The sequence below is a fragment of the Taudactylus pleione genome, unplaced genomic scaffold, assembly GCF_031769625.1.
Source record: "Taudactylus pleione unplaced genomic scaffold, aTauple2 ptg000019l, whole genome shotgun sequence".
NCBI lineage: Eukaryota > Metazoa > Chordata > Amphibia > Anura > Myobatrachidae > Taudactylus > Taudactylus pleione.
In genome coordinates this window covers 25,521,447-25,549,044 of record NW_028284421.1, presented here as the reverse complement: position 1 = coordinate 25,549,044, position 27,598 = coordinate 25,521,447, and the positions used below count along the sequence as shown (strand labels likewise).

The 27,598-nt window shown below is 44.1% G+C and overlaps 1 protein-coding gene across 1 annotated transcript in view; it reads right to left on the bottom strand.

The window, feature by feature from the left end:
• Window positions 1-606: 606 nt before the first annotated feature.
• ANXA2 (annexin A2) overlaps window positions 607-27,598 on the bottom strand; it is a 31,145-nt gene continuing 4,153 nt past the window's right edge. The window contains exons 2-13 of the mRNA XM_088443791.1: window positions 20,863-20,921; window positions 19,650-19,752; window positions 9,625-9,719; window positions 8,873-8,986; window positions 7,954-8,044; window positions 7,131-7,210; window positions 6,456-6,515; window positions 6,056-6,149; window positions 4,758-4,853; window positions 4,349-4,407; window positions 2,670-2,792; window positions 607-826 (exon numbers count right to left, since the gene is read on the bottom strand). Of these exons, the coding sequence (XP_088299917.1) occupies window positions 767-826; window positions 2,670-2,792; window positions 4,349-4,407; window positions 4,758-4,853; window positions 6,056-6,149; window positions 6,456-6,515; window positions 7,131-7,210; window positions 7,954-8,044; window positions 8,873-8,986; window positions 9,625-9,719; window positions 19,650-19,752; window positions 20,863-20,910 (1,023 nt within the window). The 5' untranslated portion in view covers window positions 20,911-20,921 and the 3' untranslated portion in view covers window positions 607-766. The remainder of the gene's footprint in view (window positions 827-2,669; window positions 2,793-4,348; window positions 4,408-4,757; window positions 4,854-6,055; window positions 6,150-6,455; window positions 6,516-7,130; window positions 7,211-7,953; window positions 8,045-8,872; window positions 8,987-9,624; window positions 9,720-19,649; window positions 19,753-20,862; window positions 20,922-27,598) is intronic.

The window sequence follows — 27,598 nt, the reverse complement described above, 5'->3', positions numbered from 1 at the left end:
CGATTGAACGATAACGATCGTTCAATCGATTGCAAAAGTGTCTAAAACGACCAGCGATTTGCGTGCCCGATGGTCGTTTAGACATCTATCATCTTGTAAACATGCTGGTCAACCTGACGAAAACGTCAGATTGAGCATGTTTGCAGATGATGGATGAGCCTGCACTGAACGACTGCTCGTTCAGTGCAGGCTCATCACAGACTGACAAATGACTGCACAATTACAATGTCGTAATAGTGCAGTAGTTTTCATGTCTGCTAGTGAATGGGCACCTTAATACGGCTACAGCTCAGAATCAGCCCCATTGTCACGTTTGCTAAGAAATATTTTAATTTAAATGCCACAACATTATTAAAATGAATACCCATTTCCATACATTAGCCATAGCCTGTGCTGTACACAATGTTTGGACCATGTGTCTCAGATAGCAAGTATACATCGAAATAAAGTTACATCTATATACCACTTTACTTTCTGGTAACATTATAAAGTCTAAATCTAGTAACGCAGCAGCCCACTGTAAATTACGGCAGAGTTAGCAGCTATTTATGGGTAAATATTGTGTACACTTAAAAATAAGTAAAAAAAATACACCACACAAGTCCATTTACACAAAAAAAAATATGTATTTGGGAAGGCAGAGATGTATTGGTCAGTACACTGGGAGGAAGCAGGCAGGTGACTCATTACAGGCTGGGGAGCTCTGCAGCTGTAGTCAGGGCAAGCAATAAGGCATCGGGGGCAGGAGGAACGATGTTTAGGAGGCTCAGTCATCACCACCACACAGGTTTAGTAGGGCGCGTTGATAATCACCTTTTGTGTCTTGCTGTAATGTGGAAGAAAGAAATAATCAGTATTAAGGAGAAGCCATTTCTAAACCGACATACTGTAATACAGCTTCAAAAATGTAAAGTTCGACTACATTGTGCTCCTTATTAACATGGTTACCGCTGTAACGTACTCCTGCTAAAGTGCATGTATAATATATATTAATGTCTTGTTCAACATGTGTAAATGTCTACAGCCATTACAGCAAGCGAAGATCATTTAAGCTGCATGTTTGTTTTAAATCTGTAAATTCCAACAACCTCCCAGTCTGATAAGCAGTGTGATAGGGTTCACTCTAGGTCCGGCGCTGGGCAGGGCCCCGGACCTAGAGAAAGGGCACTCTGGCGTGTGCACGCCCAAAACGTGGGCGTGTCCACAGAAAACGGGTTGTGACTTGAAGACACGCCCCTTTCAGTAGCGCACACAGGGGGAGTTTGAGTACCCAGAAACCCTCGACAGACTATAGAGCAGGCATCATGCTCTTAAGCCCAGCCCCCTCACTGCAAAATGCCATGATTAAAAATGCCGTGATTCGCGGTCGATCAGGAGGAGGCGGAGCCAATATGACTAGATTCCTTTAGAATCGCGTCATTTGGCTCCGTACCCTCCCGGTTGACCCGCGGAAGCTTCACACTAGGGGAGGGGCTTAATGACATGATGGTGCCAGCCGTGTGTGTGTGTGTGTGTGTGTGTAATGTATATATATGTTTAATGTATGTGTGACTTATGTATATATCTGTCCATCCATCTCCTGTTAATGCTACACGGCAACATGCTCTGTTTTCCGTGAGCTACACTATTAAACAATAGTAAAGCTTCAGCTAATGAAACAAAAATGAGTGTGAGTGTGTGTGTAAACCCCCTTATAAAAATCCTGCGTGTGCACCTGCCATTTCATCACTCTTGGGTGCGTGCCCAACCTGTGCTTACGGACATGCTGGGCTGCCCCCAAGGGCTCATATCTCTGTGAATAGATGTCAGACGTATGTGTCCAGCATCCTTTCACTGGCAATAATCGTAAACCGCAATTTTCCCCACCTGCAGCCCTTGGGTGGGGACATCATCCAGCAGGCCGTTTTAGCAGGGTGCCGCCAAGGGGGGCAGGGCGCATTGTGCACTTTTGAAGTCGGGCAGAGCGCGGTGCTCTGCTAAAACAGCCTAGTGGGAACGCTATGATCATATACAAGCTATTCGTCATGGAGCTATACTGTAAACATTAGGTTTAAGCTACAGTAACATACCCAAATAAAAGTAGATATTACACTGAGGATGCTAGTCAAGTTATTTTGTTTAACCCTAAAAAGAGAACCATGGGTCTGACGCTCCTGGCCATTTCTAACTTTGCAATAAAGAACATTCAAGTGGCAACTTTACCTCACTCAGTTAAGATGTTATTACAGGACATTCTTCAAAAAAAATATGCACCTGCAGTTGGAAATAATAAGTCTACCAAATGCCAAGAGCTGTGGAATGTGTCCATCGAAAAAAAAAAAATCAAACCGATGTGCATGGAACATCGGGTAATGAGTTGTTCTGACTGTATATGAAAAAACATATTGCTTGGAATATATAGTAGCTATGTATTGCACCATTGTTCAACAAATGTTATTTTTCTGGATACTACGGATTTTTCATCTTATTAGTATCGCAGACCCAGGTTAGCTGGTTTTTTTTTTTTTTTTTTGTTAAAGGTTATCTTTCTAGGTTTAAATAAAGCTGCATATATTTGTCTATTTGCTTTGAAACCTGCTTTTTGATAGGGCTGGCACAATGCATTAATACCTGACCCACATCCTATTGTCACACTAGTAACACTCCGCAGATGGTTATGTCACACTTACCCCAATGAAGTAGGACAGAGATTTGCCATGTTTTTTCTTGAACTCTGCTCTAATTTTTAGCATGTCCACTTCACTTCGTGAGACCATGTTCCGGATCAACACTTTATCTTTGGTTCCTTTGCCCTGCCAGAAATAAAGTTAGAGGTGAATTCTGAGTATTGGATCAGTTCCTATAATTATCACCATCATAAACTCTAAGCAGAACATTGGGCTCCAGCTATAATAATGCTTACTATCTGGTCAGCTACAAATTTTACAACACATTGTGCTATATCTAACAAGTTGATGTCATGTAACAAGGGGGGGATTTTGTAAACTGTTGTAGCTACAAAAGGAAAAACAAATTAAAAAAGGTTGGGAAATCCAGGTCCTTGTATTTTAGAACCATCTAAATTCTTCTTGACATTTTGGGTGGATGAAAAGGACATACACCTGCTAAATAGGGGAGGGGGAGATATCTCTACACACCGGCAGTGCTAGTTTATTAGTGTAAGGTGTACTATACATGAAGTATATTATAAATTGTATTACTGCACAGTAAATGTATAGATTAGTGAGCATGCCAAAAATAAATCAGTGGCAAAGAGAACATTACACTGCGTAGTTCTAAATAGTGCTATAAGATATCACTGGATAAATATGGCCCATTACAATAGGTTATAATGCTGGCCACACACAGCGATATTTTACCCGATCTCGCCAATTCTGACAGATTAGAACGACAGATCATGTAAAATATGACCAAATTGAGAGTAAATCATGAGTCCCCACTCACGATCACGATGCACGTCCCCGCTGGTCGCACATCGCATCGTCAGATCTGCCGTGCAGTAGGGCAGATCTGACAATCTAGGACACGATGCACTGTGAAAGTCTGGATGCAGGAGAGATCGTATGAAGATTGGACACCAAATTGTGTGCAGATCATGTGCAGAGCTGCCGGGGAGAGTTTCAAGGGAAATCGTACAAATCGGTTCATCGTTTGCAGATCGCTATGTGTGTGGGCAGCTTAAGTCTCAGGCACAAACTTGATTAAAATTAGTTGTTGTTTTTCATATTAATTCTCTAAATCAAGAGCATACTTAACTAATGATATAAACATTGGTGATGCACTTTTTCTGTATACAGGACCTCACTTTTTGTAGCACTTGCACTACATTGGTGTATTGGACAGTGTAATGGGTTAGCATTACTGCCTCACAGCACTGAGGTTGTGGGTTCAATTCCCACCTCGGCCCTAACTGTGTGGAGTTTGTCTATTCTCCCTGTGCTTGCGTGGGTTTCCTCCGGGTACTCCGGTTTCCCCCCACACTCCAAAAATATACTGGTAGGCTAATTGGCTCCCAACAAAATTAACCCTAGTGTGTGTGTGTATGTGAGCATGTGGTAGGGAATATAGCTTGTAAGCTCCACTGGGGCAGGAACTGATGTGAATAGCCAAATATTCTCTGTAAAGCCCTGCGGAATGTGTGTGCGCGCTATATAAATAACTGGTAATAAATAAATTATTAGGCGATTTATGTTATTTTTCGTACATGTCAAATATATTAATATACGAAGAGGAACACTAGGGATGAAAAGGAAAAGGCTGGGGGAGGAACATCAGCAGAAAGCTTTGATACATAAAAAGCAAAGCCTACAGCTTGCCATATGGGAATAAGTCAGTATTAAAAAATTACCTTCATAGAGTCATACAACCGGTCAGCAAAATACAGTGGCTTGTTCTCAATACACTGGACTGGAATAAAACACATTAATCAACATGATTAAAGCTGGATTCTTACTATGGAAACAGTTACAGAATAGGAAGAGGATAGGAAGTAACAACTGGGGTGTTAGCAGTTTGAAAATACAGAAATCTTTTTCAGAAAGATAATTTATTGACATTTGTAATAGAACAAAAAAAAAACAGACTATTTATGAGCCTCCATCGTTAATATGTAGTATTGTATGTGGCAGTAAGCTGTAGGGAGGTAACGGTTGTTGCAGCCTAAAAAACTTTTGCTGTATTTCCCCTAAATGTATTTTTGTACTTCTACACCACCAGTTGGTTTCTATACTGTAGCATAGACATTTTATCACACTCACCAAGATTGAGGAAAGCGTTTTCCAGGTCACCCTTCACTTCCTTCTTGATGCTCTCCTGCATGTCATATGGGCTATAACTCCTGTACCTTTCAAAGACTGGATAGAAAAACACAAACCATATTCAGCATTGGAACCCGCAACAGGGGGTGTTAGTATATCAAATTCATTAACTGTCCCTTTATACACAGGGCTTTCACTTGTAAAGTTCTGGGAGCGCAAACAGGATGACACTTGTTCCATATTTATGCGCAACATAAGTCCATCTTGTAACAGCTATAATGCATGCAGTCAATGCCCAAGTGAAACATGGAGATAAATAGTAACATGCTGCATAAATTGTTTTGTTTTTAGGGCCAAAACGGTAGCAGGGCATGCTGGGATGTGTAGTTCCACAGCGATTGGAATTCTGCCTGTTGAATGCCCTGTTGTACTCTTGGATAGGAAAAAAAAAGCCTGAGTTAGGTATACAGATCAGGTATAGGTCTTAATGCAGCTTTGAACCTAACTTTCCAGTTCCCCATCAAAATCCTGACACGTATCCAGTTACAGTAACTACCTGACTGCAGTTTAAAGAAGGCGCTTTACATTTTGTTAATATAAAATTCTGTGAGTTATAGAATGAGATAACGCTGCAGCATCTTATTACATTCTCGTTAAAGTTAATTTCTTATTTTGGGTGGTGCTGTATTTTAATTGTGCAAGGTTATGATAAGCACTTTGTATAGAAGTAACACTATGTGGTTTTCCTGTTTTCTGAATGAACAGATGCCGGCTAACAGCAGCTTGCAGAGCTCCTGGGAGGCAGCCTGGCTATGTGGGGGCCTAGATGTGTGAAGGGTTCTCTTGCTTGTAGTGAGTCATATACCGATTTCTTGCAGAACAAGTATCAGAATCATAATACGGTATTAGAAATTAATTACAGGAAGAAGAAGAAAAGAAAAAAGATAAAGCAGTTCTAGAAATGTAAAAAGCATTTAGAGTAATAAGGAAGCAGCACTGGGCAATAACCCAACCTCAGATCATAACAGATCAGGGAATTCACCACTACTATTGTGTGGGAGTATTGAGTAGGTAAGATGCCAAATTAAAAATTCAAACTATTATATGGGTACGACCGGCTTCACCAGCAGTTTCCTGCCAGTATATGCAATTTGTTTGTAGATTATTCCCCTCGATGTACATTACTGATTACTAGGTCAGCATTTTATAAATAGGGGATAAGAAGTTAATAGGAGATTTGTTTTGTAATAATATCATCAGATAGCAGTGACTTTTCTATGATCACAAGAACCGCTTACCTTTCTGTAGGTGGGGAACGCTTCTTTCTGTCATGACTGTAATCCACCTGCTCACATCTGTTCCCTTCCTTTTTACTCCAGCCTCATACAGCTCCTGTGATGCAAAGGGGTTTTATTAGCAACCCGGAGCCCAGCAACCATCGTACTCCATGTTCTGAGGATTCCATCACAAAGTATTGCAAGGAAACTACACAGCTTTACAGCTTAATACTACAATATTATAACATATGTATCTACATTATGGAGAACTCTAACTGAGTATACCGATGTCACCAAGCCACTATTCAGTCGAATATAAAAGTCCCAGAATACACAGTGCATTACTTACCTGGTAGTTAAAGCAATAAGAAACACACACGTATTGTATTCTATGAGCATGGCATGGGGTGCACCTACTTACTCTGGCATCCTGATCAATCTTCTCATAGTCCACCACAGAACTCTCTTCTGGTCGCTTGCCCTGCAGACAAACCATTAAACCATAAATGTTAGAGTGCAGCACTGACCCCTTAGCAATCAGTGTCAGCAGTCAGGACTCTCCTGTTACACGATAAGGTAATAGTGAGTAGTATGTTGTAGGAAGTGTTACTCTGGGATAGGTACAATTAAAAAAAAAAAAAATAAAAAAAAAAAGTCAAGAACCCAATTTGCACTGACTCATTTTTGGACATGTGAATGGTTCATAGGGAAGAAGACTTTTACATGAAGACTGTGCTCATATTGCTTGTACAATTAGGAGACTGTCCAACTTTACATGAATTCCTTTAATTGGCTAGGAGCAGCAGTGAAAAGGGGGGCGGCTGCAATGATGTCTAGATACTAGTAAATGGTGTTTGGGGACTCCGTTCCCCATTTTTACTGTGTAGGTACAGTGTTCAAAACTGGAAACTCCCAAAAGAAAAGGAGAATAGAATACATTCAATTTAAATCTACTATTTGTTACCACCAAACACCGCTGGTCTGCAAATCAGAATCTGCAGATTAAACACTCAGCTATCAATTACATTTCATCTTAAATTACATTCCTTGTTACTATTGCTTAAATTGTACTTAGAAGTGTTTCATTGTCACTTACCTTAGCAAGGGCCACCATTAATTTCCTGAATTCTCCTGATGTGTCTGATACAATGTCTTTTTCTAATTCTGTCTTGTATACTGGAAAAGAAAATTCGATTTCTGTAAATTTTAACCTATTTTGTCTGTTTCCACTGCTCTTCAGTGTCTGATATCTAACTTGCTCTGCACCAAACTATTATGTCTTAACCTCACTAGAGCTTGTAAATGTAGTTTTACAGTGTTATATATCCAGCCACAAGGTGGTCCCCTAATGGCTGGTCCTTGGCTCCTACTATATGGTGTCTCCACCTGACACTGTCTTTGGAGTAGGTTCCCAAGTATGGTCTGTGGGAATCCCCATACCAGGAGGCTCGCTGTGATACAACGGTCTGTGATGAATAGTAGAAAAAGCATCCATCCCTTAGGTATTCACAAAAACCTGAGTGTCTGCAGGTGGTGGGATATAGAGGGAAGAGCTAACATTTGGAAAATCAATTTTGAGTCTGTGTCCAACTACACGGGTTGAAAGAGAAATACAAATGGGAAGATGTTCATTAGTCTAATAAGAGTTGTGTGTTTGCCAACAGTCTCCTCCTGGGTGATTGTAATACACACAAGGGAAGTTTCTTGATTTATTTTTACATACAAAAACAAAATACTAAAAAGCTGCATAGTGTAGAGAACACATAGAGGACTATAGTGTGTTTAGACCTTCATACCACTAGGGGGACTGCAATATCCCTAATTTTAGCATTACTGTACAGTACGACTTTGGCCACGGATGTAATGTGAATGGACAGAATGGCATTTGGTGTAATATAAGTTCATTCACCAGCACTCACATTCTCTGTATGCAGCCTGGATTGCCTGTAGTTCTGCATTGTTTCGTGAGCAGATAATTTCTATAAGTGTGTCTTCATCTGTGCCAAGGCCCTGAAATGAAAATCACCTTACTAGCCAAGTACAAACCAAAACACTACAGGAGCTGTCGGGCTAAACATGCAATTTGTTGAAAAGCTAGGATTACATGGAAGAGAGAAATCCAAATGGTTTATAGTCATTAAAATGTCATTGTTTAATAAGTACCAAAAAAAGAGGAACCTCTGCAAAACTATAGTGACCACTGCCAATTCCTAATTGTGCAAATCTAAAGCCATACAAAGACATCCTAAAGTATCTCACTGTAGTAATAATAATAATACTATGCAGCTGACTGCTCTAGAAATTAAATACTTCAAAAACAGGCACAACAATCCTTCGGAAACAAACAAAGCAAAAATAAAGTGCTAGTTGGATTGAATCCTTGTTGTATGAAGAATTGATGGTGCGATTTTGCGGTTTACGAGAGGCTTCCACGTGTAAGATACAAGGAAATATGGCATTTTCCTTTCACTGCTACATATTAATGAGCGACTTCCTTGAGTCATGTCGCACTAACAACAACATTTTTTTTTAAAACTACATTTATCACCATGAACGGAGTTTATAAAAATGTTGTTTTCTCTGTTCTTTATTCATGGTAACGGCTACAGGACATAAATGAAGACGGGGAGCAAATTCAGCAGCATTTTAGTAGTAAAATATTACTCCCCCGTTCCTTCACTCCAATCTACTATGAGCTTGTAACAAATAAATAAAAATCTCCAGTTAATAGTCTGTTACAAACTAGATTTATGTGTGGTTTTAATGACCATTTATTACACACAGTTCTGTTGTCCACATTAAAAGTAAGTTCACTCCTCCAAACTAAACATGACTTGCCTTCATTGCGCCTTTCAGTTCTGATGCATCATACTGAGGCCGGGTCTTCACCAGTGCCAGCATTACTGTCTCCAGATTACCAGAGAGGGCACCTTTTAGTGCAGATGGCAGATCCTACAGATGAGGAATGAGATATGTGCTGTAGGGTAAGTAACTGCTGGCATACAGGCAAAACAGCATTAAAGAGCTAGAACTAAGAAGAGCTGGGTGCAGTGTTTATACAATACCTCTTATTGTTGCAGTACCACTGTAAGGCCATAGAGTGTAAAGGTTTTTGCAGCACAGTACAAATGACCTTCTTACATGATGTCTTTAGCACATGCTCAGACTATTTTATGGCCAATATTAGTGGAGATGGCACAGAGTACAGGGCTGCAACAACAAGTGTAACAACCACCAATTCCAGGGCTTCTAGTTGCACCAATGATTTATAATTGTACACAGAAATCACTAGTCATCTGCTGGCATTACACAGCTTCCTTCATTTCACTGTCTTCATAATGATATACAGTTTGTCATGTATTAGGCCACTACATGACACATGATATAGTAAGCAGCCCATCTTTTTACCATGTTCATTCACCGCACATACACCTTCTGTCACCCTTTACATGGAGGACTAAAAGTAGGCGACTCTCTGAGAGCAAACTGCAGTGTTAACATGTAAATTTGTTCAAGATCCGAGTGTGTGTATTACTGATTTAATATCCCTAAGTACAATATATAATTATCTCATATGAACTGCAATTTACCTTCTTGGACCTCCTCTGAAAGGCAAATGCTATGTCTTGTCTTTGATCAGAGCTCCGGTTTGTTAAAATGTTGATGATTGTTAGTTCGTCCACACCTGAGAAGAAATAGATTTTTAGAAAAGGGGATATTTGAGGAAAGGGTTTAGGATTATTTGCTCTTTGTCAATGCCAGCTACAATTTTTCCAGGTGTACCTCTCCATAAAGGATAGTTATATTGAATTACCAGTATGAGCTGCATCCAGAAATTGGCTGAATGTACCTCAAACTTTGTGCACCATGGGCACTGGATCAGCACCATGTATGCTGCAGCTTCAGTAGGAGCCCGATGTCATCGTTTAAAAGAATACCAGATCTAGATTTTATGCAAGATGTGCAGGTTACAGGCAATGTATAGACTATATAAAATGGAAATACCTAGTGGTTGGAAAGAGACAATACTGGGAATATCAAATTTCATGCAACAGAATTTCTATGAAAAGCATCAGTGCCTGGCTATTTTATACACCACATGTAACATATGCCACATGGACATCCTTCTAAATAGTGTTTGGCCATTATAGCCACACCAATCACTAACAGGTGTAAAAAATCCAGCATACAGCCATGCAACCTCCATAGTCAATCAGTAGCACCGTCAGGTAAAGCTGTCCATACACGCTACAATTATCAGGGCGATGCGCCTGATATCGGCGGATCGCCCCGATAATTGTAGCGTGTGGGGGGGGGGGGGACGGACCGAGGGTTAAATATTGCTCAGTCGGGCATGCCGGCTTGTTCTGCATGCCTGTCCGATGCGATATTTACTGGTAAACTGTCGGCTGCATCGGGCAGTGTATGCCCAGCCGCAGCCGACAGACATTTCGTGTGAACAGGGAAATGTCTCCTCCCCTGGGGGTGGAGCGCGGATGTCGGGCTAATACACTGAGAGAAATCTCACAGTGTATGCCGGCGACATCTGCGGCCAGCAGGCTGCCAGATAAAATGTCTGTCGGTCTGACAGACATTTTATCTGGCCGTGTATGCCCAGCATTAGGATGACACCTATCCAACAAGTCAGTTCGTAAAAAAATCTGCCCTGCTAGAGCTGCTCTGTACTACATGTATAAGCAGCAATATCCAAGTCACAAAGTGGTACATCACACAAGCTCACAGAATGAGACAATATAGTGTCGAAATGAGTGAAAATAGTCTGTCATCTGTTACAACACGCACTACAGAGTTCCAAACTGCCCCTGGAAGCAATGTCAGCTCAACAGCTGTTTGTAGGAAGCTTTGTGGATTAGGTTTTCCAGCAGCACACAAGCCTCACATCTATAGACTGTAATCTTGCGAGCAGGGCCCTCTTACCTTTAGGTCTGTCAGTTACTACCCAATTTAGTTCTATTAACGTTGTTTCCATTTGTAAAGCGCAACTGAATATACTGCGCTATATAAGAAACTGGTAATAAATAATATGAGATATGGTAAGAACTTACCCTTGTTATCTCTATTTCTACGAAGTCCATAGGGTTCCACAGGATACCTTGGGGTATAGGCGATGGCGGCAGACATCCAGGCACCACAGAGTTAAATTTTCTGCCTCCCAGGATGCACTGGGGTCCCTCTCCTATACCCCACCCCCGAGCCTCAGGCCACTCAGTTTCGTAACAAGCCATAGGCCGGAGCAGGAGCAAAAAAGAGAGAGAAGACAGTCTGGAACACACAAGAATCACATTCTCACTAGAAGGAGACGGAGAAACCGGTGACCAGATCAAAGCCCATCTGCAGTACAGGTGCGACAGGGCGGGAGTCCTGTGGAACCCTATGGACTTCGTAGAAATAGAGATAACAAGGGTAAGTTCTTACCATAGCTCATATTTTCTACTTCAGGGTCCATAGGTATCCACAGGATACATTGGGGATGTCCCAAAGCAGTATCCTTTAAGGGTGGGGACGCTCCTGTGCTGTAAGGAGAATCCGCCGCCGAAAGGAAGCATCCTGAGAGGCGAAGGTATCAAAAGCATAATACCTTACCAAAAATATGGACAGATGACCACGTGGCTGCCAATCACCGCTGAAGCGCCACGTCGAGCTGTCCACGAAGGACCCACAGACCTAGTGGAAGAGCTTTAATAGAGGATGGAACAGGAAGACCTGTGAATCCATCCTGCCAAAGTTAGCGTAGTGGCAGGCCAACCCTTTTTATGGAAACCAGAAAGGACAAAACCGAGAGTCTGATTTCCCAAATGGGCTGGTACGGTCAACTTAAATTCTTAGCGCACATACCACAGCCAAATAGGCCTCACCAGCAGACAGGACTGGGGAAGTAAAGGCAAGCACTGCCCTGTTCCTAGGAAAGATGAGAAAAAGGGAGGTCTACATGACAGAGCCTCCCATTCTGAGATCCTACTGGCCAAGTTAAGAGCCAGAAGGAATACAGTCCTAGCCGTAAGCCATTTGAAATCCACTGAGCCCAGTGGATCAAATGGCGGTCCTCAGAGAGCCCTAAGGACCACAGCCAAATCCCAAGGAGCCACAGGTGGAACAAAGGGATGCTGAATATAACGTACACCCTGCACAAAGGTGCGGACATCAGGAAGAGTAGCAATCCTACACTGAAACCAAACTAACAGGGCAGAAACCTGCACCTTGAGGTAAGCAAGGCGAAGACCGTTATCTAAGCCCACCTGTAGGAAAGCCAACCTCTGGATATCCGGAATACCCGAGGAGCCTAGCCTCTAGGGCGACACCTAAAAGAAAGTATACCATACCCAATGGTAAATTCTTGCAGATAAAAACTTCCGAGCTCTTAGCATGGACAGAGCCCCTGTTAACTATAGAGCTGGAAAAACTCCTAGACCTTAAGAGGGCAGTCTCCACCACAAACAACCCAGGTCTGGGGATCAGCCAGGATCCTGAGACAACAGGTCCGGGCGTAGAGGCAACAGCTTCGGAGTCTTAACTGAGAGGCTCCGAAGATCTGAGTAATAGTGCCATCTGGCCTACGCTGGAGCTATCAGCAGGAGCGCGCCTCCTTCTTGCTATTACTGGAGGAAGAAGGGATAACGGAGGGATGAGGTACACAACTTGGAAGGTCCACTGGACCTGCCTACGTCTATCAGAAGAGTCTCATCTCTGAAAGGCTCCACTTGTTCACCAGAAGATTGAACACCTCCTGATGAAGAGGACATTTCCCTGAATGCACGTCTTGACGGCTGAGAAAGCCTGCTTTCCATCTGACGATTCCTGAATGAACACTGCCGATGACGGCAGGAATATAGCCTTCCACCCAAGCCAGAATTCGGGACACCACTGTTAGCGTCGCCTGACTTCGGGAACCTCTTAGGTGGTTTACATAAGCCATCATGATGGCGTTGTCAGACTGTACCTGCACGGTATTTCCGTGGAGGACCTGTCCTGCATGCTGGAGAACCCTGAATACTGCTCAGAGTTCTCAGATGTTTATGGGAAGCGCAAAAACTACTGGTGTCCACCTGCCCTGGAACAAGTGTGGACCCGTCACTGCTTCCCAGCCACGGATACTGGCGTCCGTCGTCAGAAGGACCCTGTCCGCAATCCCAAAGGGGGTGCCCCTTGTTTAGGTGAGCTTTCTGCAGCCACCAGGCCAGAGAGAGACAAACCTCCGGGGAAAGCCTATTGACTTTATCCTATGGGGCAACCCATCCCATCCGGAGAGGATCAAGTTCTTTAGAGTGAAGCTGGGTACTCTCCACCATGTCGAACAGCAACATCCTGGAACCCAGGAACCACATTGCCAAGTGAATAGACACTCGGCAACTCTGCAGGCAACTGCGTACCTTTGCCTGTAATGCAGAGATCTTTTCCTCAATCACAAAGATCCTCAGATGTTGGGATATGGAGCATCCTCTGTGAAGAATCAGAGAGGACCATTTCCAGTTTATCAGTCAGCCCTAACGTAGCAACACAGATATTGTCCGTTGCATATGGCACTGAAGTATCTCTGGAGACCGTGTAACAACAGGAGGTCACTCGGATAGGGTAACAAGCGGACCCCCTGCCTCCGCAGGTGGGCTGCCATAACTACCATGACCCTGGTAAACCGTGAGGCGCGGAGGCCAGACCAAGGGGCAATGCCAGAAACTGGAAATGCTTATCGACCACTGCAAACCTGAGGAAAACACTGGTGTGCTAAGAAAAGAGGGATATTCAGGTAGTCACCCTGAATATATCCAACGACACCACAAAATTCCCAGGCTCCATTGAATGATGGAATGCAGGGTCCCCCTCCCGAACCGAGGAACCCTTAAGAATTTGTTGAAGGATTCGAGGTTGAGAATGTCCTGGTAAGACCCATTGGGTGTCTGTACCAGAAAGAGGATGGAGTAATACCTCGTTCCCCTTTGGGGCAACGGAATAGGTACTATAACTCATGCCTGGAGCATAGAGTGTAACACCCTCAAAAATTACAGGGCCTAGTCCTGAATTGCCAGAAGACCTGTAACGAAAAACCTTCTGGGAGGCTTTTACCGGGAGGAAAAGACATACCTTCAAGCAAATACTTCTCTTACCCCAGTGTCCGTGGTGGTCAGACACCAGCACTGGGCGAACTGGAGAAGCCGGCCTCCGACTCTGGGGGCTCCCGAGAGGAGGCCCGTCCCGTGAGGCTGAAGGCTTATAGTCCAACTTTGGAGTAGGACGTCTTGTACTCCAAGCCTGTTCTTATGGCTGAGCAGATTTCCTGGCTACTGACTGTCTTGGAAAGCTGTATTTTAGACTTACCTTGGCCTCACAGGGCCGAAAAGACAAAGTCCCAGACCCTGATGGGACTGTAGCCGATGACAGACACGCAGACGTAGCTGCTGCCTGCAGGGCCACAATTGCGTCCAGACGAGGGCCAAACAGGACTTGTCCCGTAAAAGGCAAAGCATTCCAAATGGAATCTGCGTCCGCTTTCCAAGGGCGCAACCACAGGGAGCGGCAAGCCGCTACTGCTGCCGAGGAGATTCTGGAAAGGAGTAGGCTATATGTAAGACCGTCTCACTATGAACCTGCTCTGCTGGAGAGTCAGTGTGCAGAGATCCAGTTACCTACTCAGTGTTCCATGGCTCTGGCCCCCCAGCACACGGCCATAGCCGGCCTGGAAGCCCCTCCAGCAAGGGAATTAGATATATTTGCACCTTGCAATCTGGAACCTCCTTCAAAGAGGACCTGGAGGGCATGGGCAACGTAGCACTCCTCACTAGGCGTGTAACATGAGAATCTACCCGTAAAGGTAACTCCCATTCGGAAATGTAATTATCCGCACAAGTGGTATGCAAAAGGTCAACCGTTTTTGAGGCTGGACCCGCTTACCCGGATTTTCCACGCCTCCTCTAAAATGATCAGATAGAGGAATTACAGTGGCAACACCCTTATCCTTAAAGAAGGCATATTTGGATTTAGCCACGGGGGATATGTAATAACCAAAGCCGCACGGGCTGCCCGTAGAAGGCCAGGTATATAGACTTTAGACCCAGACTACGCCTCCTTTGCACTAAGGGGCTCGTGTCCGAAAAAGTCAATAATGTCACAGTCATCAGACGTCATGTCTTTACCCGTCTGAGACCCGAAAGGCCGTTTAGAAGGCCGAAATGGTGACTCCCCCTGTAAAACGTCCATCAGGTGCTATACCATTTGGACAATAAATTCACCCACACAGGCTCCTGCGAGACCTGGGGGGGGCGAAAAACAGGATACACTGGGGTACCATCATCTGTCCAGAGACCCCTGCATGTGATGAGACCACCACAGGCTGTGATAACCCCTTGGGGAAACGCAGGGGGCGTTGCCCACAAAGGCTGTAAGCATCTTAGCCAGCCGAGGGCGGTCCCCTTTTTTGTGCAGGCACAGTGACAGAAATGGGGCGTGATATATAATACAACATGCCCTCCATAAACCCTCAGCGTCTACATATCCCTCCGCTAACTGCACATGATATCAGTACATTATAGCTGGAAAAGAATATCCTCGTTCACAGTCCGACATGAGGAGTGTGAACGGAGCGTATGTGACCTCCCACACAGAAAAACCACGTTTACTGTGAGGTAATAAACACCCTGCGACACCGCACCGCAAGGGCTGTAGCTGAAGAACAGGGATAGGAAAAGGCTGACAGCCAGAAATGAAAGTACAGGCAAACAGCGCTAGCATTTAAGTCACATAAAATGCACAGATAACATCCTGCATTACAGGCACTGCAATCAACTACACAGACCAGAGCCTGGTAGGAAACAGTGCTGCATACACTGACCTTAATTGAAGGAGAGGTATGCGGGGGACCCGGACCGCAATGGCATCTGTATCAGCTTCCAGCAGCGTTTGCCATCCCCAGCACATGTAGTGAGAAAATGGCCACCGAGGAGCAGAGAGAAGGCAGGGCCCGGGGGAGGAGCGCTGACACAGCCCGCTCAGACCGCTGTGGAATGGCACTGTGCAGCAGGGGAGACGCCGGCTGTGAGACAGGGAAGGCGTTCTCCCCTGGCATGCTATCAACCCCTGGGACGCCGCGCTGTACCGCACATGCTACGGCCCGCTGTCCCTGGTGGTCTAGTGGAAGGTGCAGGATCAGTACCTGGCCCCACGCGCAGCCGGTCCCCAGGGAGCCCCCTGCCTGGGGACCAAACAGGACTGTGTTACCGGTGGGTGCCCACCGCGGGACCCCCGCCGCTTACCTTGTTCCCCGTGCATCCGGCCACAGTCCAGGTAGCCGGGGATCACCGCTAACTGTGACCCCAGCTACCTACCAGCATCCCCGGATCGGTACCGGCGTTCTGGTACCGGCGGGGTGTAGGAGTGACAGCATGGACGTCAATACTGACTGTCCTATGCTGGAGCACTCTAGTTGTGCAGCCACAGCTGCGAATAAATATTCAGGGGCCTTAAAAAGACCCCCCTCTGTACGGTTCGACTGGTCCGGCCAGGCACCTACGAAAACTGAGTGGCCTGAGGCTCGGGGGCGGGGTAAAGGAGAGGGACCCCAGTGCATCCTGGGAGGCTGAAAATTTAACTCTGTGGTGCCTGGATGTCTGCCGCCATCGCCTATACCCCAAGGTATCCTGTGGATACCCTATGGACCCTGAAGTAGAAAATAATGCCAAACATTGGCTGGAGTGGTGGAAAGTATCACATTTAGGACTCTGGAGCAGTGGAAACACCTTCTCTCGAATGATGGATCACATGTCACCATCTGGCAGTCTGACTGATGAATATGGGTTTGGTGAATGCCAGAAAAAGGTGTCCTGCCCTAATGTGTACTGCCAACTGTACAGTTTGATGGAGTGGAAATAATGGTCTGGCATGGGCCCTAGTTCCAGTGAAGGACAATCTGTATGCTTGAACATACAATGATATTCTATAGAGAATTGTTTTGTTCCACAGTTGTGGCAAGAGTTTGGGGAATTTGATGTCCTCTTTCAGCATAACAATGGCACTGTGAGCAAAGTGAGGCGAATATAAATATGGTTTACAAAGTTTGAGATGTAATAACTTTACTGGTTCTGTCTGACCTCAAACACTTTTGGATAAATTGGACCATTGATTGTGAGCCAGGACTTATAGCCCAACCTCTCTACTGCTAATGGCTGAAGGGATGCAAATCACTGCAGTCATGTTCCTGCCCAGAATAGCTAAAATCTAATTAATGGCCATTATTTTGGAATGAGATTCAACAAGCACATATGTGACTGATGATTTGTTGTCCAGATACGTTTGGTCGTGTAGTGTACATCTATACAATGTTTGACATAATTCAGTTAAATCTCTTTAATTGTCAAAATATGTGTGTAATATTTTGTGATGAGTTGTATGGAACACCCCCATGGCTGAATTCAGCACACTAGCATGTTTGAGGGCTGGGTTTTGGGGTCTGACATGTAACCCAGTGGGCAGTCCATAGACGTCATAACTTGCACAGTAATGTGTATTATTTTTAGCCAGAAAAGTGGATTTGAATAATGAATTGTTGGTATGCACTCTGCACTCACTTGTCCCTGTACAAGGCAAAACATTATACATTTATGAATATTGATTGCAGCACATACAGGAACTGTTTTTAATTAGCCATAAAAAGCCAGACAAGGACAGTGCAGTGTGAAGAGAGAAGATGTGAGTGTAGCAGACCATAGCTGGTACACACCTCTAATTCAGGAATGTTCCATTATAAGTAAAGGCTCAGCCAAGAGGAAATCTGTCCCGTTTCCTCAATTCCTGTAGCATGTTATCCTTTGCTCAGGTTGTTCCTGGCTCTTTACAAGGGAATGGGAACGGGGGATGGGGGGGTCAGAGATAATCTGTTTGGACATGGGTCTCCCAGGACGTCTAACCATTTCCCATTATAGTGTACACCTGGAATCTATATGAAGAAGGGAAATGTGGCAGCAACAAAACAGAAATGTGTGCAGGGAAAATATATATATATATGAAACAATGGAGACTACACCCACTTAAATCAGGATAATAATAATGTTATTTATATAGCCCTTTTCTCCTATAAGGGCTCAAAGTGCTTCCCCCCCCAACCCTTTCACCAAGGACAAATACTCTCTGGGCCTCATTCACTAAGGACAGCAACTGTGATTACGCACGGAGGTCTGCTGCAAAAATATTCTGCTAATGACTGCAATCGCAAAGCAGTCGCACAGCGACGCCCATTATCGCTATCTCACGTCCGTAATACCTTGCAGTCCTGCATATACATCGGGAACATCTGCCCCTCACGCAGAATTACGGCAGGTCTGGCCTTACTCAGAAATTGCTAACCTTGTTGCATGCAGTAAGTACACAAGCCGCGTATGCCGTTGCAAGTAACAGCTTTCAAACGAACAGGCACGCCTACGTTTCTCAGACCACTCCCACGTCACCAACCCCAAACTCTGACCTCCCGTTACTCACTCTGCGATGGCTTCCTCTCAGCGTGAGTGATCACAGAGCGATCGCAATGCTAACTCAAGCACGCGCACTGCAGTGCACACGCATGTGCAGCACGCACTATCGACCGATCTGCTTACGCTGTTGCAATATTGGATTAATCAGGCCCTCTGTCCAGAATCACTATCTATCTTCCTATTGCAGCTACCTCCCTCTGCCATGAATTAGTACAGCCCAGGTTACTGCAATAATAAATGAAGTGGGACACCCAAAACACAGTCATGATGCCTAAAAGGGCCATGGAAACTAAAATATAAGCAGACATGAAATCAGTCAATTATAAAAACAAAAAACACCACACACCAGGCCATTACTTAACGCAACAGCTGTACGATATCTATGGGGATAAAGCGATTGTTTCACTTTCAATATAGTTTTATTAGTGTGAAGATATTTCTGAAAAGAAAGATGGCAGCTGGCACGTGATTGGTTGGTGAAGCAAAGGTAGTATATTAGATATGCTCTCTGGTGATCACAACAACAATGAACAATTTAGCATTGTTTTGCAATAATTCTTTGGACAGAGCTTGAAAACAGATCGTGTGTCCTTAAATATAAACGCCAGGCAAAACAAACAGTTTTTTTTTTAAATTTAACCCATCAGATCTATGCTGTGCACTTTGCGTTCCTACTAGTGCGGTGTTACTTTCATATAAGCAGTGTGTAATCGCTGACCACATGCTGTCAGAGGAAGCTCGATTGGGCACATGACAAGCATATGGTCAATATCCCGGCAAAGGGGATGCCGGCGCCAGAAACACGGCACCGAGCAGAATCCCGGCACCCCGAAGGTAAGTAGCGGGGTTAGGGGGAGAGTTAGCGTTAGGGGTTAGGGTTAGGCACTAGGGGGAGGGTTAGGTATAGGGTGTGTGGAGGTTAGGATATCTACAAACAGGTGTCGGTGTCCTAAGCCTACCAGGATGCCGGCGTCAGGATTTGGACCGCCGGTATCCCGTACCCAACCCTTACTACCATATCGACCTATCAATTTGGTTCTAGAATCACTTTGCGCAGTGGTGACAACCCTGATGGAGCACAACATCCCCACAGGTAGGAGCGTTCCCTCTTTCAATATTGACTCTAAAGAAATGGTACCAACCTTTTGTCTTAATTGCAGTTTCAATGGCTGCTGCATCCTTCTCTGCATCAAAGTTTGTGCTAGGCCTGACAGTACCAGAAGTTGGCTGATTGGAACTGGTTTGCTGCAAGGAAATAATAATAATAAAAAAAAATTAATGAAAACAAATAACGAGAGAGAGAACATTCAGAAAGTCTAGCAGGGGGGTATGAATACTGATGAAATGCATGAAGGGGTCAATCATATTCCATGCGAAGGGTGCGAGTTGCTGTTGCAACGACGTTAATACGCTGGCAATGGCACCGCACCTCGCTCCCAGTACGAATTCGCTTAACTTTGCTCGGAACGCTATGAGGCTGTGTGCACTTTTATGCAAATCCGGGCTGCCGCCAAGTAGAAGACCATTTGATTAAGAAGAAAACCTAAAATTTCTAAATCATATATTACTTAACAGTGCGGTCAAACAGGGGCACTCCCCATAGAGGGCACACCCCTCCCAAACATTTGCGATTTCGGGAACTACACCGCTGTTCCACCTGTGGGGCGAAGTGTCCCGCGGGCGGTCGGCAGCCATTGTCGCCATGACTCGCACCCACGATTACCTCGCGTATAATTGGACTGACCCCTAAGTCGAATCAGCACCCAAATTATAGCTATTTAAGACATTGTTGCACAATTCAAAAATATGGTGTAACCTTTGTTTACAATAGGCTGCTGTAAATTAACATTTACAAACAATTCAGATAATTTGGTTCCATGAACTAAAACAAAGTGCAAAAATATAAACATCTTACAATATGTAACATTGTCACTCTGAAGACAACGCCATATTCATTTCTATTGCACAGGGTCATTTTAGGTTATGTGTGAGTATAGCAGTTTTAACTCCTCCTAAATAGATTTAAGGTGTTTCTAAAAAATAAAAAAACCTTTTCAGCAGACTTGCTGACATTTAAAGGCACAACCAGGTATAAGATATAGGGAGGGGGAAGGGTGGCAACATGTTCATGTAATCGTGGTCCTGCACTCCCCCCCATATACATACTATACAAGGCACATATACTGAGATTATAGCAAGGGCCAGGGTAATGATTCAACAAGTAATCAAGTTGTTATCAAGCCACCTGGACTGCCCAGGCGGCAGTGAGCAGCATGCAGGAGGCGCCTGATCTTTCGGGAGAGTAGGAAAGTATGGTTTTCACACTATTTAAAAAGAAACATTAACTTTACTTACACTTCCTTCCAATTTCAGCTTGCCTAGAATTTCATGAATAGTCGCCATTGGTCTGGATTCTGTAATGAAACAAAAGGTTGGGAAAAAATAATTTTGCCTGTGCACACGTGTGTATAGTATATTTATACACAAACACAAAATGCTTAACCCCAAATTAGGCACTCCTACCACTTTAATGTGAATGATTCTCAAATGGCGTCCAAACAAATTGCAAAAACTGATAGCGTGTGCACAGCAACCAATGGACCTACAGTCAGGTCCATAAATATTGGGACATTGACAGAATTTTCAGATTTTGGCCTCTATTCACCACCACAGTGGTTTTGAAATGAAACTTTCAGATTTAATTTGAGGGTAATTACATCCAAATCGGGTGAACGGTGTAGGAATTACAACAGTTTCAATATGTGCCTCCCACTTTTTAAGGGGCCAAAAGTAATGGGACTATCAACTCAAAAGCTATTTCATGGACAGGTGTGAGCTATTCCCTCATTATTTCATTATCAATTAAGCAGGTAAAAGGTCTGGAGTTGATTCTAGGTGTGACATTTGCATTTGGAATCAGTTGCTGTCAACTCTCAATATGAGATCGAAAGAGCTGTCACTATCAGTGAAGCAAGCCATCATTAGGCTGAAAAATCAAAACAAACCCATCAGAGAGATAGCAAAAACATTAGGTGTGGCCAAATCAACTGTTTGGAACATTCTTAAAAAGAAAGAACGCACCGGAGAGCTCAGCAACACCAAAAGACCCGGAAGACCACGGAAAACAACTGTGGTGGATGACAAAATAATTATTTCCCTGGTGAAGAAAAAACCCCCTTCACAACAGTTGGCCAAATCAAGAACACTCTCCAGGAGGTAGATGTATATGTGTCAAAGTCAACAATCAAGAGAAGACTTCACAAGAGTGAATATAGAAGGTTCACCACAAGATGTAAACAATTGGTGAGCCACAAAAACAAGAAGACCAGATTAGAGTTTGCCAAACAACATCTAAAAAAGCCATTACAGTTCTGGAACAACATCCTATGGACAGATGAGACAAAGATCAACTTGTACCAGAGTGATGGGAAGAGAAGGAAAGGAACTGCTCATGATCCTAAACATACCACCTCATCAGTGAAGCATGGTGGTGGTAGTGTCATGGCGTGGGCATGTATGGCTGCCAATTGAACTGGTTTCCTTTTATTTATTGATTATGTAACTGCTGACAAAAGCAGCAGAATGAATTCTGAAGTGTTTCGGGCAATATTATATGCTCATATTCAGTCAAATGCTTCAGAACTCAGATGGCGCTTCACAGTGCAGATGGACAATGACCCGAAGCATACTGCAAAAGCAACCAAAGAGTTTTTTAAGGCTAAAAAGTGGAATGTTATGCAATGGCCAAGTCAATCCCCTGACCTGAATCCGATTGAACATGCATTTCATTTGATGAAGACAAAACTGAAGGGAAAATGCCCCAAGAACAAGCAGGAACTGAAGACATTTGCAGTAGAGGCCTGGCAGAGCATCACCAGGGATGAAACCCAGCGTCTGGTGATGTCTATGCGTTCCAGACTTCAGGCTGTAATTGCCTGCAAAGGATTTGCAACAAAGTATTAAAAAGTGAAAGTTACATTTAGGATTGTTTAGTTTGTCCCATTACTTTTGGCCCCTTAAAAAGTGGGAGGCACATATAGAAACCGTTGTAATTCCTACACCGTTCACCTGATTTGGATGTAATTACCCTCAAATTAAATCTGAAAGTCTGCAGTTAAATCACATCTTGTTTGTTTCATTTCAAAATCATTGTGGTGGTGAATAGAGGCCAAAATATGAAAATTCTGTCATTGTCCCAATATTTATGGACCTGACTGTATATACTCCACATAAAGATCCAAGAAAGCGAGGGAGCACATATATGAAAGTACTTATATTTATAGTGAATATTTTATGATGACAAGCTTATCTGATTACTTTTAGGATCTCATCGTCAAATCATCTTATACTGTAACTTATGTACTTTTTCCCATCTAATGGCATTCTGAAATACACCCACACATCAACCAAAACAAGGTCAAAGGCAATTCATGCATAGTAAATTCTTTCTCAGACAAAAAAAAAAAAAGAAGATGGTAGCACTCACTACAGCCCCCTTCCACAGCTGGCTGTAGAGGTGACTGGTCTATAGCTACTCTCTGAAGGGACTGTACTCACCAGCTAAGCAACCTTTTATTATTATGGTTTACTTTAGTCAGTGTATGGGTTGTACGCAGATTGTATTTTTGCGGATATTAAAACATTCTACTTGAGTGTCCTTTGGCCTTGTTTTTGGATGGCATGTTTCTTTGAAAACCACAATTAGATTGGAGGTTGTCAATATGTCACAGTAGGACCATTTGATTAAGAAGAAAACCTAAAATTTCGAAATCATATATTACTTAACAGTGCGATCAAACAGGGGCACCCCCCCACAGAGGGCACACCCCTCCCAAACATTTGCGATTTCGGAAACTGCCCCGCTGTTCCACCTGTGGGGCGAAGTGTCCCACAGGCGTTCAGCAGATTGGGCACCACCACCGTGGCAGCTGTGCGGCGGTGCCGGCCCAGGAGAAGAGGAATGGATGTCGCACACATGCTCGTGGCATCCATTCAGTGCAGGAAGAGGGCTGGGGGCAGCCCAGCTACTGACGTAGTGCTGAGCTCGCCCCCAGCCTGATGTTAACGGGATGCATGCCATACAGCCACGCCCCCAAACAATGTCAATTAGGGGACGTGTCCTATGGTAATTAGCCAGGGATCTTCACATAAAGAATGGCAAAAGGAGTTGAAGAAGCCCTCAAAGAAACCTAAAGTCACCTAAAGTCGCCAAATGTAATGGGGTGAGAGTTTAGAAAATGTGAGAGTTTAGAAGTAAACTCTCACACTTTTAAACTCTGCCAATGTAATAGAGTCCAAGAACATGCAAACTTACTGTACATGTTTTTAGACTCAAGGAACTCTCACAATTTAAACTCATCCAGATGTTTTCCCACTTTGAAGATAAAGCTCGACCAATGTACTGGAGAGAGTTTACTGCTAAACTCTCATATTTTCTAAACTCTCACCCTATTACGTTTTTGCTCCTGGTCTCTACTAAATAGGAAATATTCATCACAGTGGAAGTGATGAACCTTGAATGCTACACCACCAGCTAGACAAGCACAGGAATTTGTGCTGGGGCTTTCAATGTAGTCTGCTGCCAACTTAGAAGGGCAGCGAAGGAGTAATTTCATTGGGAGGTACAATCACAACCCACCAAATTTTGATTTGAGGTTTGCAATTGGTCTTCCTCACACCCTACTTGTTTCGGATGGGGCTGCAAGGCGGGCTCCAAAAAAAAAAAAAAAAAAGGCTAGGTCAGCAGCCCCTGGGGCTCGGCTGGGGAGGAGGGGCCTGTACTAACCCCTTTTACCTTGTGATGAGCTTTATGGAAGTCCAGAAGTAGAAGTAAAATAACATTGCTGAATAAGGGGTCTATTTACTAAGCAGTGTCAGGAGACAGAGTGAAAAGTGATAAGACAGTGATAAGGTGCAGCCAATCAGCTCCCAACTATCATTTTTCAAACACAGTCTGTGAGATGACAGTTGGGAGCTGATTGGCTGGTACCTTATCACTTTCCACTCTGTCTTCAAACACTGCTTATTAAATAGACCCCTAAGATACGCTTGGTCACAGACTGATGCATGTACATATTCAATTTACTACTAGGAACTGGCCCTCTGCACAATTGCTCCTTTCCTGAGAAGCAGTCTGCAGATTCACATGAATCACATCGATTTGTTAAACTTTTAAAAAGGCACAAGGCTCTTGTAAGATCAAAATACCTTCTTCTGTAAGACCGGCTACCCCAGGATTATGCCATGTATATGACATCAGGAGGGAGGGGCTTGTTTGTTTGTTTAAATACTCTTATGGTGGCAGAGATTTAACAAAGCCCAGAGTCCTAGCGCAGAAATAGCTAAGGTGGTTTTATAAAAGGCTTTTGATCTTACGATTTTTGCCAATAGCTGACATAGGATGATGCTCTGAGATTTCAGTACAATAAGCTCAATGCTCTCAAATCGTAGAGATTACTATTTGTTGTTATCTACGGTCACAATGTCTAGAAGTCAGGATTGCTTATCTCACCTGGTGCACAAGTATATGCTCCGACTTGCTACTGAAGTCAAGCCAACTCTGACATCTAGACAGAGCATAAATGGTTTATGAACCAGTATTCATATTGGAAATGGCTCACACGGGAGAATGGGGGGTGGGGGGGCCTTGCTTGAAAAGAGCTTAAGATGTTTTCCTTAATATCTCACTGCAGTAGAGTAAGAGAGAAAAGACCAGCGGCTTTCCACTGTAGAAGCTATTGTAGAGCAGACTTGATGGTTAGCAGCCAGTGAAGAGAAAGGGGGAAATCCAGTTGCCTCTTAAAACAGAATAACGGTGCGTGGGAAGATCTCAGACTGTCTCAATTGACTTTTTTAATTTTGCTATTCTGATGCAGCGGTAAGCAGCACACTCGAGAAATGCACGCCAAGTATTTACCTTAGGAGCTACATTGACTGGACCACGGAATCTAAAGCCGGACGACTGTTCGGCAGTCTGGATGATCTGCCGTCCTGACAATTGGTAAGTGCATACACACTTACCAATCGTCGGCCCAATGTGTCGTGCCTGCCCAGTTGTGATGTCCGTCACCGGCGGCCTCTGCAGCAAGTGTACGGGTGGTACACATCTGCCAAAGGTTGTGCTGCACAGCCAACGTGATATGTCTGAACATTGTTGTTCACTGACATATATCGTGGATGCGTTGGGTGTGTACCTGCTATATATCGACCGTTCAATTGAATTCCTTATGCCAGATATATATCGGCCAGTGTGTACCCAGCATAAGAATTTAGGGTTAAATGTATGAAGTGGTGAATGGGTTATCTCCACTTTCCCAAAATGTACAAAAAGGCAGGTTGTGGAGAAAACAGATTTTTCTTTTAGTGGCACCTTCTTCTGTTATTAACATTCATAACATAAGCAGCTATTGCAGCGGAGCGTTATGGGCACTAAGCGATTTGTTGGTTACCATTCCTGCCACCAGATATCTCAGCACATGCACCATCAGTCTGGAATGAGATCTTGTGCATACACAAGGTGCCCACACTGACCCATTCCATCCTGATTCAGCACTAGGCTAATGTAATACAGGCTGAGGTCGCCGTAGAGGAGTTATGGTAACATGTGTCCAGCTGCTCTCTTTGGCAGGAACGTAACTAGAGGTGTGCGAGCGATGTCGTCGTCCAGGCCGCAGGCACCTGCATTTGTCTTTCAGTGTGCCTGGACCAACACCTGTGGTTTGACCATGTGTTTGGTGGCGGGGGCGGCACAGAGCCCTGTTCTAGATCTGCCTTTTTGTATTACATTTCAGCGCCAATACATCCTGTATCAACACCCATGCAGGATGTCTCAACATTGGGAAGAGGACAATGTTAGTATATTGACCCTTTAGTATCTGCACAGATTCATTTCTTGTTTGCTGTGAAGTGAGAACTATTTCTATATGGCAATTACTGCCAATTTGTCAACTCTGCATAATTGTAAGATTGTTTAGCTCATGATCAAAAGTGAAAAAGAAAAAACAGAAGATCATCGCTGGACGAATTTCCTTTATTGATCCGATATTCATTTAGTAACTTTGCAACTGAACAAACCACAATGCAAGGGGTGCAAACAATCCAGGGTAAAGGTTGGACAGCTTTAATTTTTCACTACAATATAAATTTGAGTTTGGACACACCCCTCCTAATTCTGAGGGGTACATTTACTAAAGTGAGAGTTTTTAGATGTGGAGATGTTGGCCATAGCAACCAATTAGATTCTAGCCATTATCTTCTAGAATGTGCTACTGTAGTTAAATGTTAAGTAGTTTCTGATTGGTTGCTATGGGCAACATCTCCACTACTAAAACCTCTCACTTTAGTAAATCTCACTGCAAACTGACCCACCTGCAGTGAGTGCAAAAAGGTTTTGCCATGCTACAAAGTAATGTCTAGTGTGTAGCAACATCGTCCGCAACAGAGCCCGGCATCGGCAAGTGTATACACACTTGTCGATGCCAGCAGCGACGGCCGAGGCCATGATGCATTCGTCTGTCGGACCTGCATTTGCTGACGAAGCGCGGGAGCGTGCACAGTCAGGGACATAGCGTGTACACACTAGACGATGTGCCAGATATCTCGTCCCGGCCAGATCGGACAAGATATCATTTAGTGTGTACCCAGCTTTACTCCAAACTCAGATTCAGCCTCTATATTTCTAAGTCATTTGCAGTACACCCAGTGGCGTAACTAGGGTATTTGGAGCCCAGGGCAAATTTGTAAAGGGAGCCAGCCCCCCCCCCCCCCCGATGTGCGCGCGTGTCGAAAAAATGGGAGTGGTCACTTAAAAATGGGGCGTGTCAACATGACACACCCCTTTATTTTCACACTGAACATTCCTATCCATATGCACCTTAACCCCAGTAGTACCCCTTATACAGTACCCCCAGTATGGAGTTGTGGTCCCTCTTATGCAGGCCCATAGTAGTGCCCCTTATACAGTATCCCCAGTAGTGGTCCCCCCAAATGCAGTGCCCCATGTAGCAGTCCCCACAATGCAGTGTGCCCAGTAGCGGTATCCTAATATGCAGTGCCCTTTATATGGTGCCCCCAGTAGTAGTCCCCGCCCCGC